At 48.2% G+C, this 16,541-nt stretch overlaps 1 protein-coding gene across 3 annotated transcripts; it reads left to right on the plus strand.

The window, feature by feature from the left end:
* The first annotated feature begins 402 nt into the window (after positions 1-402).
* On the plus strand, positions 403-14,436 carry LOC118793383 (mothers against decapentaplegic homolog 1-like). Of its 3 annotated transcripts, none has more exons than XM_036551543.1 (6): positions 403-473; positions 6,565-7,144; positions 9,302-9,562; positions 11,646-11,867; positions 12,455-12,711; positions 13,176-14,436. In XM_036551543.1, the coding sequence occupies exons 2-6, from the start codon at positions 6,745-6,747 to the stop codon at positions 13,317-13,319; spliced, it is 1,284 nt and encodes a 427-aa protein (XP_036407436.1). In that variant the 5' UTR covers positions 403-473; positions 6,565-6,744; the 3' UTR covers positions 13,320-14,436. The 3 variants fall into 3 exon arrangements, with proteins under 3 accessions (XP_036407436.1, XP_036407438.1, XP_036407437.1); XM_036551545.1 differs by lacking the exon at positions 403-473 and adding an exon at positions 503-560; XM_036551544.1 differs by lacking the exon at positions 403-473 and having other exon boundaries at positions 6,511-7,144.
* The last annotated feature ends 2,105 nt before the right edge of the window (positions 14,437-16,541 follow it).

Here is a 16,541-nt window from a genome sequence, read left to right on the forward strand (position 1 = left end):
CTTAACGAGTTGTAGAGACGTTTTCCTGGTGATTATGCTCTTCGTAGCTCACCTGCACAAATATGCCAAATCAGTGACCACACACTAACTGCAGTCTAGTGTCAAAGTGCTGAGGTCCCTTTCTCGTCAGACAAGAAACAGGACTGATCTACAGCAAAAATCACGCAGAAAAAAAATGTATTGCGCTCTATACTACCCACGAGTTTTGCATCCGACTTCCCAAACTCCGTTTAAGGCGTAGACTAAGATACAAGATTTAACACTGAGTACGAGTGGGATACGATGGGGACCGACATGGACAGGCAGTGATCGCAGTTGAGGGACCGCCCATAATCGTATCCCCGCGGCATAATACAGAGCGCTGCACGGAGGGTGCGGCGGCTTCCCGACAAGCTGACGCCAGGGAGACAAGATCAACCCAGGCAGCTTGAGAGTACGATCGAGAGAAAAGCCGCGGAGAGGAGGACGAAAAGGTAAAGTTCCTTCTTCTTTCAGGAATTCCCAAGCAGCAGACTGAAATTTTTGATTTTTGTAGCTGCAGAGCATTGATATCATTTGAGGTAAAGATAAATTAAGGGTTACTGGGTTAAGAATGAACAGCAGATACTGTCTCTTTGAAGCGTCAAAGTTTTCAGTCTATTGTATTTTAGCGAGCTGCCGAGCTGGCCATCTCGCAATTAATAGGTATCTTTCTAAAGTGTTCATACGGGAAATATTTGTTTTATATTTAAATATTTCTAAATAATATTGTGCTTTTAAGTAATGCACCCTTATGTGTTAAGTGACTTTGATTTACAGCTGTGATTGGGTATATTCTTACTTTTTTTCTTTGAATAGCATCCGTGTTGTCAAGCAGATTCTTTTAGTTGTCATCGTGTAGCCATTGATTTTGAAGTATGTAGGCTAGTGTTGGCACTGCGTAGCACAATAGTTATCCAGTTTAATTGTCATCCATAGATTCACAATCAGTTTTTGACTGCAGCCTGCTTATTTGATCACGGAATACATCCTCGTTAAATTGTCAATGATAGCTTCAAAGCATGTTTTGCATTTGTCCAGCACTTTTATAGTTGGAGCGGTAAATATCTATTGTAAATTAATAGTAATGTATGTTTTACCGCTAATTAATAGTAATGCATGTTTTACCGTTAACCTGCGGATTTGTTATTGATGATGAGCCTTAACCATATTATTAACCATATTATTAATATAGTTAAGGGGTATTCGTTAATAAAGCAAGTCAAATAAACACGTTTCACTTTTGTTAAAACATCCTCAACACAGATATTCTTACTGTCATGAGATGTCAAATCCAGAGCAGCGTTCAGTCACCAGTTGAGTCGAGCGTAATTCATAGAGAGGTTCATTAGAACAAAAGCTTGCATCCACAGAGGTTCAGCAGGCAAGGTCAGTAAATGCTAACAGCATGTTGTTCTTCAAATGCTCTGTGAGCTTGTAATTAGCATCCACAACAAATATGATAAGGCTAGTTTATATTTCCTTGGCGTTCTATTTGTTTTGGGCTTTTTGAGCGGCTGAAGTAAACATCTGGAAGTCATTGACTGGGAGACTTCAAAATGTCCATCAGTATTTGTGTCAGTGCCCAGTGTTAGGCAAGTATATGGTTCTACAGCACTTATTCTTTCACAGTTCTTCCTCTCCTCTAGTATTGAGTGTTACAAAGGGGGAAGATGGCATACATCTAGCTTATGGTAGAAAGTGAACAGGGCACATTTTTTTCAGTGATCTTAGACAGTGGTGTCCATATGGCGAGAGCATGTTTTTGGAATGATGGGATGGCGTGTTTGAGTCCACGAGCGTGAAACACAAGCACGACGCACTGAGCCACACTCCTCCTCCCCCTACCCCCCCTACCCCCCAACGCCCCCCCGCCCGCCATGTGCTCTTCAGGCTTCAGAGATTCAAAAGGGTGATAGTCACACAGCAGCCAGGGACGAATCTCCGGGCATCATTCAGAATGACAGATCCGATTACCCAAAGGACAGGGCTTCATCCTTGCGTTTGATTTGATTGTTTTACTCCTTCATGTTATTTGTGTGTCTGGTCATTTATGCGGTTTGAACTGGACTGTAGGTTTGGAAAGCACTGCTTTTGTCTGCTTGAGGTGTGTGGATTGTGGAGCAGTATTCACAGCTGACATGGACGTAATTTCTAATGACGGAGGCATATGCGTTTGAGAGATTTGATTTGGAGAAAAGCTTATCAGTCTTTATAGTTTTGACTCATGATGGTAGTGTATGGCGTGTAGAAACTGCAGTGAGAGTACAGCTAACTGGTCAGTGTGTTTGTTTAGCATAGTAGTGATAACTGCTAGTTTGCATCGTGTTCCTTTGAAGAAGGCTATTGCCTATTTTTCTCTGTCTGTGAAGAGAAAATGTTTCTCTTAATCTGCATGTTTGGTTTTTTTTTATTTTAATGAGAGCATTTGAATTGTGATTGCTGTGTGGAACAGTGGTTTGACCTGTGGTCTGTAGGGTCAGCGGCACTGTGTTCCCAGCGGTCAACACTGACGGTGTAGCTGCTTGCGGTTAAGGTACATTACCACATGTTTTAGAAAAGAGGGGTAGATAAATTCAGTTGTCTCTGGCATTGCATCTACATATTTTGCTTATGTAGATTGCATTTATGAGATTGTATCTGCTTTGAAATAATTGCCTGGGCTTAATGTACCTTCATTTTGTTGCAGGCTAGACAAGAGGCTGATTCAGAGATCAAAACACCACCTGTTCTTCCAGTAAGAGGAAACCAGATTCACGCGAACAGCTTTTCTTTGAATGGTCTGGATAGGTGTACGTGTTGAATTATGCCAGAATTATGAGTAAGAACCTGGAAACCTCCCGCTGAACTGGCCCTTGTTTTGAAATCTGATCCAGTCATCACATAGATCGCCCCTGTGCCATGTGTAGATACTGCCGTGTGGCCAGGCTTTAATGCTCTTCCATTCTGTTGTTAATTCAAAGGGCCATTATGTGTCGGGTCCAGATATTGAGCCGTGCCGAGGCAGAGTGATCGGCTTGTCTGAGGCAGCTACCAAACGGCCGCCCCTCCCCTTGCCCACCCCCTCCAGGTAAACACCACATCCAAGCCCTGAGGACAGAAGCCTGCGTGCATTTTCGTTACAGTCCGACTTCAAACAGCTAGAACCGGAAATAAACACGACAGCCTATTTGTGACCTAGGTTTAGAAAGCTATAAAACAACTACAAACTACAGTGTCTCTAGCACATGTGGTCTGGACTGCAGTTCTAATATTGGGGTGTTTGACTGTAAAAGTGTTCACCCCTTATTTTAAATTGTGCATTTCTAAACGCCTTGAAAACCCTGAACTGATTTATGCTCACCTAGTGGGACGATGAGCGGCAGGGATACAGACAGTGGCCAACATTTGCACCGGCTGACTGCTGCCCAGACCCAAACGCGTGACACGGTATGGCCGTGTGTATTAAACAGCGCTGTAATAGCGTTCCGTGCCTTAGCCTGTTAATAGAGAGGGGCTAAATTGAGCAGAGAGGCTAATGGAGGCCCCATCTAGGCCTGATAAATAATGTAGGCTCTCTATAATGCGGAGTCCCGAGGGGGCGCGCGGAGAGCATCATTACTGTCTCCTCTTCCTACAGGAGATCCTAAATTGATTTACAGCACTGAAGTAGCGCAAAATGATACATGGAAATAGCTTGGGGGGGGCGGGGGGGGGGGTTAGCTCCTCAAAGTGGTGATATCGGGGGACACATGATTGGCTGCAGCGTGCACACGCAGGGAGGGAAGGTGGGGCCTCTGTGTGCTGTGTTTTTCTATATATGGACAGCAGGGATAGGTAGGTTTTATGTAATCTTTAAAAAAAGACGCATGCAGTTTCAAAACGCATTTTCCACAGAGAGGGCTAGTCCCTGTCAAGTAGATGGTAACTACTGCCATATACTGGAAGTGCATTAAGAGAGACAGGTGTGTTAAGGCCTTAAGGTGGAGTCTTGACTTTCAGTGCGCATTCAGTTGTTTCACATCTTTGAAGAACATTGACCATCAGTTCCAGCGACAGGCCGAACTTACAGTACCAAAAATGTAGGACTCAAAATCATCACTGAATGGTTAGGCTAGAGTGCGTTGTAAGCAGGTTCAGCTGAATGTGTACATTACCACATGATTTAGAAAAGAGGGGTAGATAAATTCAGTTGTGTCAAGATTACGGGGATAAAATGGATGGCTGTTGCAAATTCCCTTCTGAGGTGTCTGCTCTTAGCCTGTTCAAATCCAATGGCAGAACCCAGCAGGGCCCGAGTGGTGGCGGTAAGTGTGGAGCATAGCTGTGGCCCTCACTCAAAGGGCCACATGTGAGCACATGCAAGCAACTGCCATCTGCAGAGCTATAGCCATGGGTTAATATAACAGATACAAATGACGTTATGTGATAAGCTTAGCTGACTAGCCTTCACTCAGGGGCATAGTATTGTGCTCTAGGGGTGCAGGTGTCATAGCAACAGTCATCTTCCTACGTGTTTTGGCAGGGTAGTTGAAACATCATGTATTTTGTCTGGGTCAGAGACTATCCCAAAACCAGAATTGTGTAAAATGTCAACAGCTGAATGGTGATGTGGTTATGGCAGAGATCATTGCGAGAGCCCAATTCCATGGGACGTCATGGTTTTGGGGTATCTACTGCAGTACCCTGGGCTGCTCCTGCCTTTAGCCTGGGGTAACAGCAGCGATTTTGTTTTTGGCTACTAAATGGGGATGGAGAGGTTTGTTTGTTTTAATGAGCGCCCCCCGCTGGTAAAGTTAATGCGGCTGTTTTAAAACTCCGTCTGTGCTGCTAGTGAGAGAGGCCCAAAACACACAGCTGCTCCACTGTATACTACAGTCAAATAAATCAGTTAATGAGTAGCCTCTTTGTGTGATTGTGCATGACTGTACACTGACCAAAGCGATGAACACCTGCAAATTGGACACCCATTTTGATGAGAACAATGCTCGCTGATGAGGTCATAGCGGAGTAGATGAGCCGTTTGTTTGGATGTGTTACACACCCTCCCGCTGCGAGGCGCATGAAAGCGAACCGCTCGCAAATTTCCCAAAACCGTGTCTTCCAGCAAGCGAGGCAATCGATCAGACCAAGCTGACTTAATCTTCCTTCCGCGCCAGCGGGCCCACCCGCTGCCTGCTTCTGTGAAGCCGACCGGCCTTGCAGCTGGGCGGAAATGTCCCCGGGCCCTGAAGTCCACCTGCGGGGGACCCCGACAAGGCCGCGCAGGAGAGAGGAAGGGCCGATCCCCGCCCTCCTTCCGGACGCATCGGCGGAGGGCAGCGAGGCAGGCCGGCGGCGGGCCGCCCAGAGGATGCGTCCCCTCAAAGCTGTTTCCTTCCACATGGCTCTCTGACATCGATGTGCTTCCCTTGCAGAAGATCCCCCGGTTTTAAATTAGCCACCGCGAAGGGGGTGGGTGGGGGGCCGCAGGGCTAAATATAGGAGGGACTCTTTCTGCTTTCCTGTCACTAAGGGACAGGCCTATCACCAGGGCCCTTGTAAACCGCTGCTGTTTTTAGACGCTGCCTGAGTCTGTCTGTGTTGTGCGGTTTGAGTAGTTTGCATGGCCAGACCCAAAGCAAAAAATCAGGGGCGGGGTACCAGGGGTCAAAGCGTCCAAGGCCTTCGGCCTTCGCGGGCAGGCGACGGGCCCCTTTTGTTCGCCGTGACGGGAAAGAGAAATCCAGCTCACTCTGTTCCTGTCAGAGATGCTGCGCTGTGACTCACCCTTTTAAAATAAGAGCTGTGCAGCGGGTGGGGTTGAGAGGGGGGAGAACAGGGACCTAAATACGGCATCACTCGTGGGTTCTGGGAAAGCGTTCCCAGCTCGACTCTCTCAGGTGTCAGCCTGACAGCACAACGCTCCACACTGATCCCAGCATCCTCTGGACTAAGGCGTCATCTCTTCTCGGCCCCTCCCGGCTGGAGCCAGAGGGGTAGAGGGGATGAGGAAGGCACTTTCTCTCAAAAAAGGAACTGATCCTGTAAAGGTAGCCTCTGAGTCTCTGCGAGCTCTCCCTGTAGACTTCCTCAAATTAGTACAGGCCCATTATATTTTAAGCAACGGTCTTTTCAGTGTTCTCATCTGTTTTAGTGAACCCCGTCCAAAGTGTTGCCAGTAATCATGCTGATCATGACGGTAGGACTCACAGGACTTTGCCTCGCATGTGTGCCGCTGGTTGGCTACAGCGCCTGCATGTTGGTGGCGAGCGGAGGGGCTGTTGATTCAGATGCACTGTAATAAAGTGATATCATCCCTCACAGAGTCCAGGATGTTCTGCCAAATCCGTGTTTGCTTTCTGGGCTGCGTTTCCGTGCAGGTGGTCGCGCTTCTGTCAGCTTTGATCTGAACGTGCTGGCCAGGGGTTCGCCTGCAGGCTTGCGGTGCAGGACTCCCCCATCAGCGGCCGGCTGGAAGAGCGCGGAGGGGGGGGGGGCGTTTCTCTCTTTCAGCCACGCTGGTCCCCGCTACAGGCGGAGGGCAGCCTCTGATCGGTGTTGCTTCTCTCTCTCTCTCCCTTCCAGCTGGTGGACGTCAGGGCACACGGGGGACACAGTCGACGCCTTCGGGAAGAAAAGGGTGGACTTCACTCAGCGAGAGCGTGCCTCGCTGGTTTCCCTCCTCGTTTTTCGGGAAGAGTCGCGCTCGCCCGGGAGTGGAGCGGGGGCCAGGGGGGAGAGGGGGAGAGAAGGGCTGAGGCAGCCATGAACTTCAGCAGCCTGTTCTCCTTCACCAGCCCGGCGGTGAAGCGGCTGCTGGGCTGGAAGCAGGGCGACGAGGAGGAGAAGTGGGCCGAGAAGGCGGTGGACACGCTGGTGAAGAAGCTGAAGAAGAAGAAGGGCGCCATGGAGGAGCTGGAGCGGGCGCTGAGCTGCCCCGGCCAGCCCAGCAGCTGCGTCACCATCCCGCGCTCGCTGGACGGCCGCCTGCAGGTGTCCCACCGCAAGGGCCTGCCGCACGTCATCTACTGCCGCGTGTGGCGCTGGCCCGACCTGCAGTCCCACCACGAGCTCAAGGCTCTGGACTGCTGCGAGTTCCCCTTCGGGTCCAAGCAGAAGGAGGTGTGCATCAACCCCTACCACTACAAGAGAGTGGACAGCCCTGGTGAGTTCCGTTACTTCGCATTATTGGCATTTAGCAGATGCTCCTATCCAGAGTGACTTACATCGGTTACAGTTTTTTACAGTGTTATCCATTTATACAACTGGAGATTTACTGAGGCAATTGTGGGTTAAGTGCCTTGCCCAAGGGTACAGCAGCAGTGCCCCGACGGGGAATTGGACCAGCCTCCTTTCGGTTATGAGTCCTGTTCCTTAACCGTTATGATACACTGCCGCCCACAAATACAGCTTCCACAAGTTCCCCTCATTTTATGCACCCTTTCAGGTCAACCTTACGACCTACTGTGTGTGTGTCCGAGTGTCAGCATACCTGTAGAACTGCATTTGGTTGGAGAAGGGAGAGAAGAGTATATTTTGTGTGTGTGATGTTATGATGTCTAGTGTCAAAGGTTAAATCAGATTGAATCTTCACCTGAATACCGGCCGGTGGATTTTGAACCGTAATGTACATATTGCAAAGCCATGCATACATGGTTGTAAGCTCGTAGAACACATTAATGATAGAATTCACTTGTAAGGCGCTTTGGATAAAAGTGTCCGCCAAATGAATAAATGTAAATGTAAATGTTATGGTCATCCAGCTTTGACATACATAGTGCAGTAGGAAAACCTTAAAAGGGCTCGATACCCCAGCCCAAATGATGTCCCCTCACCACACAGCGGTGGCGATATTAATTGGCTAACCCTTTGTACCAATCTTTTTATTCTTCATAATAATATCTTTAGATTATCAAGATAAATCATTTACAGTGTTTAGAAATATGATAGTATCTGATGGTAAAAGTAGATGATGCCTTTCACAAATGTAGACATGTGAGTTGATCCTTTTATCTCTTCACGGCGCACAGATTGATTTCAGCCTGGGTGAACAGTCGTGTCTTTGCGGCATCTGGTTTGTGGAATGTTGCAGTTGTTGGAAGTCAATCTCACTGTGCAGATTGCAGATCTGTAGCTGTAGGCACATCAAGTACAACTAATCACCACAGATTTTTAAGATTGTGATGCTTGCATGCCATGTATGGTTGTTTGAAGTAACTTGTCCCAGTAGATATGTTAAAACTGGGTTTAAAAAATATACACGTTGGGGTTGGAATTGAATTGGTCCTTAAACCAATCACATAAAGGAATGAGTAAGCCTTTATCACCAGAGCATGATTTAGGCCGGGTGCATCTGTGCATTCCTCTGCTGTTTCCTCTCTCCCAGGCGTTCTGCAGATGTTTACTCCTTCTGTCTTGATGTTCTGTCTTTCATGTCTTCCTTTTGTCCGCCCGGGAACCAGATACTGGAGAGAACAGTGAAAATCATATTTGTGCACCGGTGTCATTTTATAGACGCAGCCCAGAAAATAACATTTGCTGAGCTTGTGAAAAGTGGTGGGATATTACTTTCCGTTTAGTGAGAGGAGGGATACATCAAACGCTTTTTCTGTTGGATAAGCAGAGAGATGAGGGTCAGCTGACAGGACAGAAACAGCTGTCCGCAGGGGTGGGGGGGTGGGGTGGGCCAGGAGGTGGAAATTCCATCCCTCAGAGAAAGAACGCTTTGTCTCCGACGCACTCTGCCCCGCAGACTGGCTGCGCCGAAGCGCCTGGATGCGGCGAGGGAGAGAGGGGCAGGATGTCCCGTCATCTGGGAGGAGGGGGCCGCCGCCCACCGCTCGATCAGTTTTTTTCAGTGATGGGCGGGGTGGGGAGGCTTGCTGTCGGAAGCGGTGCTGGAGCACCTGTCTATCCAGGCGACTTCAATCACAGACTCTCTGAGGCTGTGAGAGTAACTTCGGCAGAGCAGCCTCAAATCAAAGTGGCATGGGTCTGAATACCCCCAAGATTCAAATCCAGAATTCGACCATTTTACCTGTCAGTGGAAAGGAGAGAACACGAGGGAGTAGAGTTATAGAGATGGGAGAAATTCTCTCTGTGTGGCATTGTGGTGCAAAGCATTTGTAGGAGTTCATGAATCTCTCTAATGAGGGCAGTCCAGAGATGTTGCTTCAATGCCAAGATGTGTGGTATAGATTTAAGAAGGCCACTTAAGAGACTTAGTGATAAGGTACAGTAGAAAGGCTTTTAATGCCACAGAAAACCCCCCCCCCCCCCCCCCCCCCCGACCCCGTTTCATTGTGTCGCCCCTTCTCCACAGTGCTCCCTCCAGTGCTGGTCCCCAGGAACAGCGAGTTCAACGCCAAGCACAGCATGCTGCCGTGGTTCCAGCAGAACGAGCTGCGCATGCCCCACAACGCCACCTTCCCGGACTCCTTCCCCCAGGGCAACGGTCTGCCCGCCGCCCCCCGCTCGCCCGGCAACAGCTACCCCAGCTCCCCGGGGAGCGGGACGGGAAGCGGCTCTGCATTCCCACACTCCCCCACTTGCTCCGACCCTGGCAGCCCCTTCCAGATACCAGGTGAGGCGTCGTCCATTTTGCTTGAGTAAAAGATGTGACTCTTAGAAGCACTGTGCCATGCTTACTGACTGATTCGAGGTGGACATCGGCCATGGTTTTACTGAGTGCCCACTTTACCGGTGCATCACTCAGGATAGTGCAGGAGTCTCTGATTTCCTCAGTCTTTGGGTTTAAGGCTTGAAACATAAGACATTATTGCGTCTTACCATGGAGAATGGTATTCAACGGACACTGACTGCTCATTATGGGATACAGCTATAAGCACAGGTTACAGAAAATGGAAGTAGGAAATTAATGAACTGTCACATGTTGCTTTGGGTAAGGCTGACTGCACACCAAATGTATTAGAACTGTTATGGGAATAGTTCACAGATAGCGCCATGCTAATAAAGACTACATTGCATTACTGTCATTTAGCAGACACTCTTATCCAGATCAGCTTACATAGGTTACAATTTTTACACGTTATCCATTTATAGAGCTGGATATTTTACTGAGGTAATTATGGGTTACTTACCTTGCCCAAGCGTACAGCAGCAGTGCCCCCAGCAGGGAATTGAACCAGCACCCTTTCACCTACAAGCCCTACCCCTACACCACACTGCCACCCCAGACACAGACACTGTCTAGACACGCACTGTCTGAGCACATTACGGATGCGTAGTTTCATATGGTCAGTCTAATACGTATTTCTTGTTGTGTCTCTCAGAGGAGATTTCAAAGGCTCCTCCAATTACGGCAGCTTCCCTGGCAGGTTTTCTGGGAGCAGTGTGCAAACCCCGAGCTGGTGTCAGCTCTGCCTGGGCTTCTAATTAGCGGGCTTGTAATGAAGTGGATACACTAATTACACCCGACCCTTAATCTGAAGCACCGAGCGCAAGTGTCGGCACCTCTGCGGCGCCGCACACTGACAAATCTTTATTAGTCTACGCAACACTTAAAATGACATTTAGCGCTTGTATACCAGTGAATGAGAGGTGAATGAGGATAGACCTTAATTCGCTTTCTCTGTTTATAGATCATACACAAACACGTGGAGTTTTATATGTCCTACAGGGCACCTATGCGCTTGGCTTAAACCCGTTGACATGCTGTATCTATAGTCTGTTTTTGTCCGACTTGTCTAAATGCGAATGACTTTCCATAGTCTGAATGTTGTTTTTGAATCCCTCCCCACAGTGGAAATCCAAACATTGTGTGCTGGTGTGGGTGTGGGTGGGTGCATGTGTTTGTGACAGTGAGAAAGCCAGAAAGAGGGAGAGAAAGAGAGAGGGCGAGAAAGAAAGTGAGGGAGAGAGAGAGAGGGAAAAGGAGTGAGGGAGAGAGATAGAAAGAGAGAGAAAATGAGGGAGGGAGAGAGAGCGAGAGACAGAGAGAGACACGGTATTTAGCTTTGAGCCTTTTTGTTGCTCTGAATCCAGCAAAAGGCAGTAACAGTGTGTGGGTCTGAGCAGTGGCGTGATTGCTGAAACAGTGCTGTAAGCACTGATGGGGGTTTAGGCTGGCCTGGCAGCATCCTGTGCCGAGGGCTACCTCCCACTGTCTGCCCACTGCGGGAAGGGGCAGAGAAAACCCAGCTGCTTCCCTCTGCCACCCAGCACAGGAAGTCAGGGAGCGGCATGACTTGTTTGCTGCTTTCATGTGTGGAGGAGACGTTAACGTTCTGGCCAGGGAAAGACCCCAAACTCTCGTCATGCTTCTGATCGTACCATCTGCGTTTTCAGCACCAAATATTAGTTTCCAGCACAAATGCATGCGTGGCAGCGCTCAACATTATAGTGGTACACAGTATGTACAGTAGAGAAGTTATTTTTCATGTTGACAAGAGCATGTGGTGTCCTCATAGCAAAGAGACTGCAAGGCAAAAATGCGTTTCAGCGTTCACACAAGCAGGTGGGAGGAGATGAGATGGCACGAAACCTTGAGCGGACATCTGCGGGGGGCTCAGTGTATAGGCGGAGGAAGAGAGGAGAGAGAGAGGGATTGTTCTGAACAGCACCCTGGAGGGTTTAACAGGCCACAGCAGAGAAGTCTTTTATCTGGGAGAAGTGAGGGAGCATGCATGTGTGCGTTTCCTTTGCAGATGTTCAGCCGGTCGCCTACGAGGAGCCCAAACGCTGGTGCTCCATCGTCTACTACGAGCTGAACAACCGCGTTGGCGAGGCCTTCCACGCCGCGTCGGCCAGCGTGCTGGTGGACGGCTTCACCGACCCCTCCAACAACCGCAGCCGCTTCTGCCTTGGCCTGCTGTCCAACGTCAACCGCAACTCCACCATCGAGAACACCAGGCGCCACATTGGCAAAGGTGGGAACCCCCTCCTCCCAAAAATATTCCTTCTTGCACGTACAGTAATGCACCTTGAATCTTGAGTAAGCTTGACATGGACGAAAAAGAATTCCCTTTCTCACAACCATGGGGTAACTGACTATACCATTCCAACGGGGTTACTCTTCTCAGACACGATCCCTGTCTGTACTGCTCCCTTAGTGGTGGAATGAACTCCCCATGGAGGTTAGGAGAGTGCAATCACTGACCATCACTGACCACCTTCTTAGTCTGCATCTCCGTTCCACCACAATCCCCACACCCTAACACCTGCTACTTGTAGTACTTGCTTTTTATTTAGTAGTGTAGTGTAGTGTTGAGATGTGTTTTGGATTCTGTGATCTAGTGGCTGATGTGTGGTAGTGTACTTGGCTTCGCTTTTCTAGGTCTTGTCAGGTTAGCGCAAGTTAACTTTAGCCTGGTCTGACACTGTTGCCCATTCAACTTTAATGGATACACTTAGGTTTGTTGTTGTGGAAGTCGCTCTGGATAAGAGGGTCTGCTGAGTGATGTAATGTAATGAGGCTAGGAGAGCGACGCCGAGCTCTGTGCCTCCCTCTCTGCAGGCTTCCACCTGTACTACGTCGGGGGCGAGGTGTACGCCGAGTGCCTGAGCGACAGCAGCATCTTCGTCCAGAGCCGCAACTGCAACTACCACCACGGCTTCCACCCCACCACCGTCTGCAAGATCCCCAGCGGCTGCAGCCTCAAGATCTTCAACAACCAGGAGTTCGCCGAGCTCCTCGCCCAGTCCATCCACCACGGCTATGAGGCCGTCTACGAGCTCACCAAGATGTGCACCATTCGCATGAGCTTCGTCAAGGTAGGGCGGGAGACCGTGGAGACGCGACCTCGTGAAACTGCCGTTTTCAGCTCTCTCAAAACTAGCACGGAGATGTGCTGTGGAGAAGATTGGTTGGATGAAGTGGTTGAGCGCCTGGCTGGACTGCTAGCCTGCAGGCACCGCGGCCCTCCAGGACTAAGATTGAGTAGCTGCACGCTATGACGTGAGCCAAGCTGTCCTGGCTGTGTGCATATACTATCACTATTCATTTGCTTAGCAGATGGCCTTATCCAGGGTGATTTCAGTTGTAGACGTTACCCATTTGTTTTTTAGCAGGATACTGCAGCAATTCAGGATGAAAGAGCCATAAAGGTCTCCCACACAAATTCATTCCACACAAACAGGCAATTTGTCTCTCGCTGCTTTTACAACATCGCAGTCCCAGGAACAGGACGCGTGCATCTGCGAGGAAGCGCTCATGTCTTCTTCTGTTGCCGTTCCAGGGCTGGGGTGCGGAGTACCACCGCCAGGACGTGACCAGCACCCCCTGCTGGATCGAGATCCACCTGCACGAGCCGCTGCAGTGGCTGGACAAAGTGCTCACACAGATGGGGTCGCCGCACAACCCCATTTCCTCCGTGTCCTAGCCCACAGCCGGCCCCCCACGCCCAAAATCCAGCCCAGGGGCTTCAGGAGGGGAGGAAGGGGGACAGCGGGGTGGGTTGTGTGTCCTACTTGAAGGCTGTGTGAATCGGACACACTGCAGACCGGCAGGGGCCTGGCTGGGGGAGGTGGAGTCATCTAGGAGGCGCTTGACCTATTTGACCAACAGTGATAATCAGACCATCAGTCTGCAGTCTCACTGCAGAAGTACCATCACTAGACTGATGTCATTTCCTTTCATTTCCAGTTTACAACACAGGACTCCACTTTGACTACAAGAAGCACAGTAGAGTATTAAAGCAGATTTTAAATGACTGGCTAAATGCTGAAAGGCTCCAGCCTGAAGTGAATGCATTAGCAAACAGCTAGATTACACCAGATGAGATCAGTCATTAAAAAAGTAAAAAATCTCCCTAAAGACAACATAAAAACCCCTTGTTCATTTACACAATCCATTCAGCTGTTGGAACTCCAAAGGGGCGGGAGCGGATGGGGTGTCAGGGGTGGGAGGGTGTGCTTAATGTTACGATACTTGTGTTACAGTAGTTAAATTAGCGCATAGGTGTGCTCACTATCAGAAGGTTCCACTCAGTGCTTTGCGGCCCGTTTTGGAGTGTAATCTTGCAGGGTGGTGCTGGCAGAGGCAGAGATGAGCGCAGTTTGAAGAGATGCAGTCGGTGCAGCTGGCGTGTTCTTGCCTATTTCCGCTGAAAACCTCCCTCTCTCTAACTCCAATTCCTTCTCAGTTTTTTCCTGTCTCAGCTTCTCAGCTTTGGAGAATTTTTCACCCCCGAGCTAATTTTATATCTTAGCTTTTTTTTTTTGTTTATACGCGCATATAAAAATAAGTGAACGTGTTAAAACAGGCCGCTTCATTGTTTTATAACCGCAGCCCTGTGAATTTGATGCAGTTTAGGGCTCAAATCCTTTTTTTTTAAAGCTTAGGAAAGCGTTAGCTGTTATTTTTTATAATATTTTTTGTACCTTTCAAATGTTCTGCTGTTTCTCGTATCTGCACTTTGACAGAATGTCCCTTCCCTCCTCTAATGTTTTTTGGCATTATTGCTGAGCAGTACTTCCAGAAGGCAGGTTTTATTCCAACTCAAGCCTGTACCAGAAGATTTAATAAAATTGTTTTCTTATTGTTTCTTCAAATACGAAATGTACGCAGTGTCTGAATGAAATCTGTGTGTGTGAGAAAAGGAAGGTGTATGAATTTTTTCTTCTTTTGGAAGTATTCTATTGATTGTTCATCGACGAAAGTTCTGGGGAAAAACAAAAACCATAAAAATGTTTACAGTGACTACAGTGGTAAGAAGCTAGCAGTGGTTTCCAGAGATTTCCTTGAGCTGTAAAAATTTACAGTGGGTCTGATGAGCCAGTTGCTCTACTTTCATGGAGTTTCGTGTTGAAACAGGTCAGCCCTCGGCTGACTGAACCTCAGTCTTGTAAGCCATGCTGTTGCAGAGCGCGCATTACCGCCGGGCAAGAAAGGCTAACGCCTCTGCTGCGAAATCGGAGAAGGTGACGCTGCGAACTCCCTGCTTATCAGTTCCATCGGCCAAAATAAAATGCCTGAGAAACCTGACGTCACGCCGCAGGATCGGAACACCTATGTCAGGAGCGCTCGGCTCCTGAGAACAGAGAATTTAAGACGCACGGCGTTCCAGAACGGAGGTGAGAGGAGCTCAGGGTGCAGGGGGCAGATCGCCTCATATCGTAACCTGCGGAGAGCTGCAAGGGTGAAGTTTACTTTTCGGCCAGCCTACCGGTTAGAAGAGGCTCGGCTGGCTTCACAAGATGCTGAGTGCATGTTGCAGCTGCTCACGTATCGCAGCGCGAGAGGCAGGTAATGAGATGATGCAGGCAGGTATCAGCACATGCAGTAAGTGGGTTACAGTGCACAGCGCCCATTAGCCCAAGTTCTGCTCCTCTGTCCTTGATTGTGTTCAGATTTTTCATCTTCACAGAAAGGATCTTTCCCCATTAATCATTTTCCAAAGGGATGGAACTGTAGATTTTAGATTGGTAAACAGTATTTTTAAATTATACAGCCTAGGTAATACTAGACAAGGTACATCCAGGTAATGACAGTATATCTTAAAGATGAGGATTCATTAAAAAATGCCTCCGGCCTTGTAAGACTTCAACAAAAAGTCAGCTAGGTAATGCAGGTACATGCAGTTATACATACAATTGGAAAGGCTGTTTAGGACCCGTACATTTCAAGGCCTTAATGATGTTTCTTGCTCAAAACAGATGCTGTATTATGCATCCAACCAAAGTAATTATGCAGCTGAATGGCTCAGTGCGTATTGAAATGATCGGAGCACAGGGGTGCCATCTACTGATCTGCCAGCGTGGTGACACTCCCCTCTCTCGCATCGGTTGTCCTTGCAGAGGTGAGCCCACATGAATGACTTTTAATTGAACAAGCTCGCCCGTGACGCGGGAACAAAAAAAACGCCGAAGGCGACTTCCATTTTAGCAAACAATGATGACTGATTAAGGAGCCCAGACAACGGAAGTACACAGTGTGCCCGAGCTGAAATGTGCTGACACATTGTGCAGCTGTGCCACCATTACGATACCACATTAAACAGTCAGTGTCATTAAACAGTCAATGTACAGTTACTGAAAATGACATTTGTGTATATGTTATGAACAATATCACCAGCAGGGGGTGCTAAGCTGCAGATCATTCAGAGGAGGACTGGAATATTGACTTTTTTTGTATAAACTGAGCGTTGAATTGCAGACTTGACCTCAATTTTTGGCCTTGGCATCAGTGTAATTGGCTCCATTTCGAATACTAATGGAAATATGAGTTGAAATCTGCATTTTTTTCTCCCAAAGACATTACAGAAATAAATTATCACTCTGAACTTTTCAGCACGGGAATGAATTTGAATTGGTTTTCATTCAGTCATCAGTTCAATTCGAGCACAATTTATCTCTACCACTTAAGACCTTGGAATGGAGCACTAATGCTTTTGATTCAGTGTTAGCTATACTGCTGCCAATATGGATTTAATCTGTACAGAGAATCCAGAGGGGGGGTTGCTAAAATTGCTGACATGGTTGTGGTCATGAAAACAGATGGAGATATATTAGTTCCTGCTTGAAGAATGCAAGCGGAATATGTGAGTGTTTTCATACTCAATGAAATAAAAAGCAAAAAACAAATAAATAATACCCTAATGCTT

This window comes from Megalops cyprinoides, chromosome 18, assembly GCF_013368585.1.
Source record: "Megalops cyprinoides isolate fMegCyp1 chromosome 18, fMegCyp1.pri, whole genome shotgun sequence".
Lineage (NCBI taxonomy): Eukaryota > Metazoa > Chordata > Actinopteri > Elopiformes > Megalopidae > Megalops > Megalops cyprinoides.

Coding starts and splice junctions, on each gene's coding strand:
- LOC118793383 (XM_036551543.1), top strand. CDS start 6,745: ATGAACTTCAGCAGCCTGTTCTCCTTCACCAGCCCGGCGGTGAAGCGG. Junction 7,145..9,301: donor CAAGAGAGTGGACAGCCCTG/GTGAGTTCCGTT, acceptor CCTTCTCCACAG/TGCTCCCTCCAGTGCTGGTC. Junction 12,712..13,175: donor TTCGCATGAGCTTCGTCAAG/GTAGGGCGGGAG, acceptor TTGCCGTTCCAG/GGCTGGGGTGCGGAGTACCA.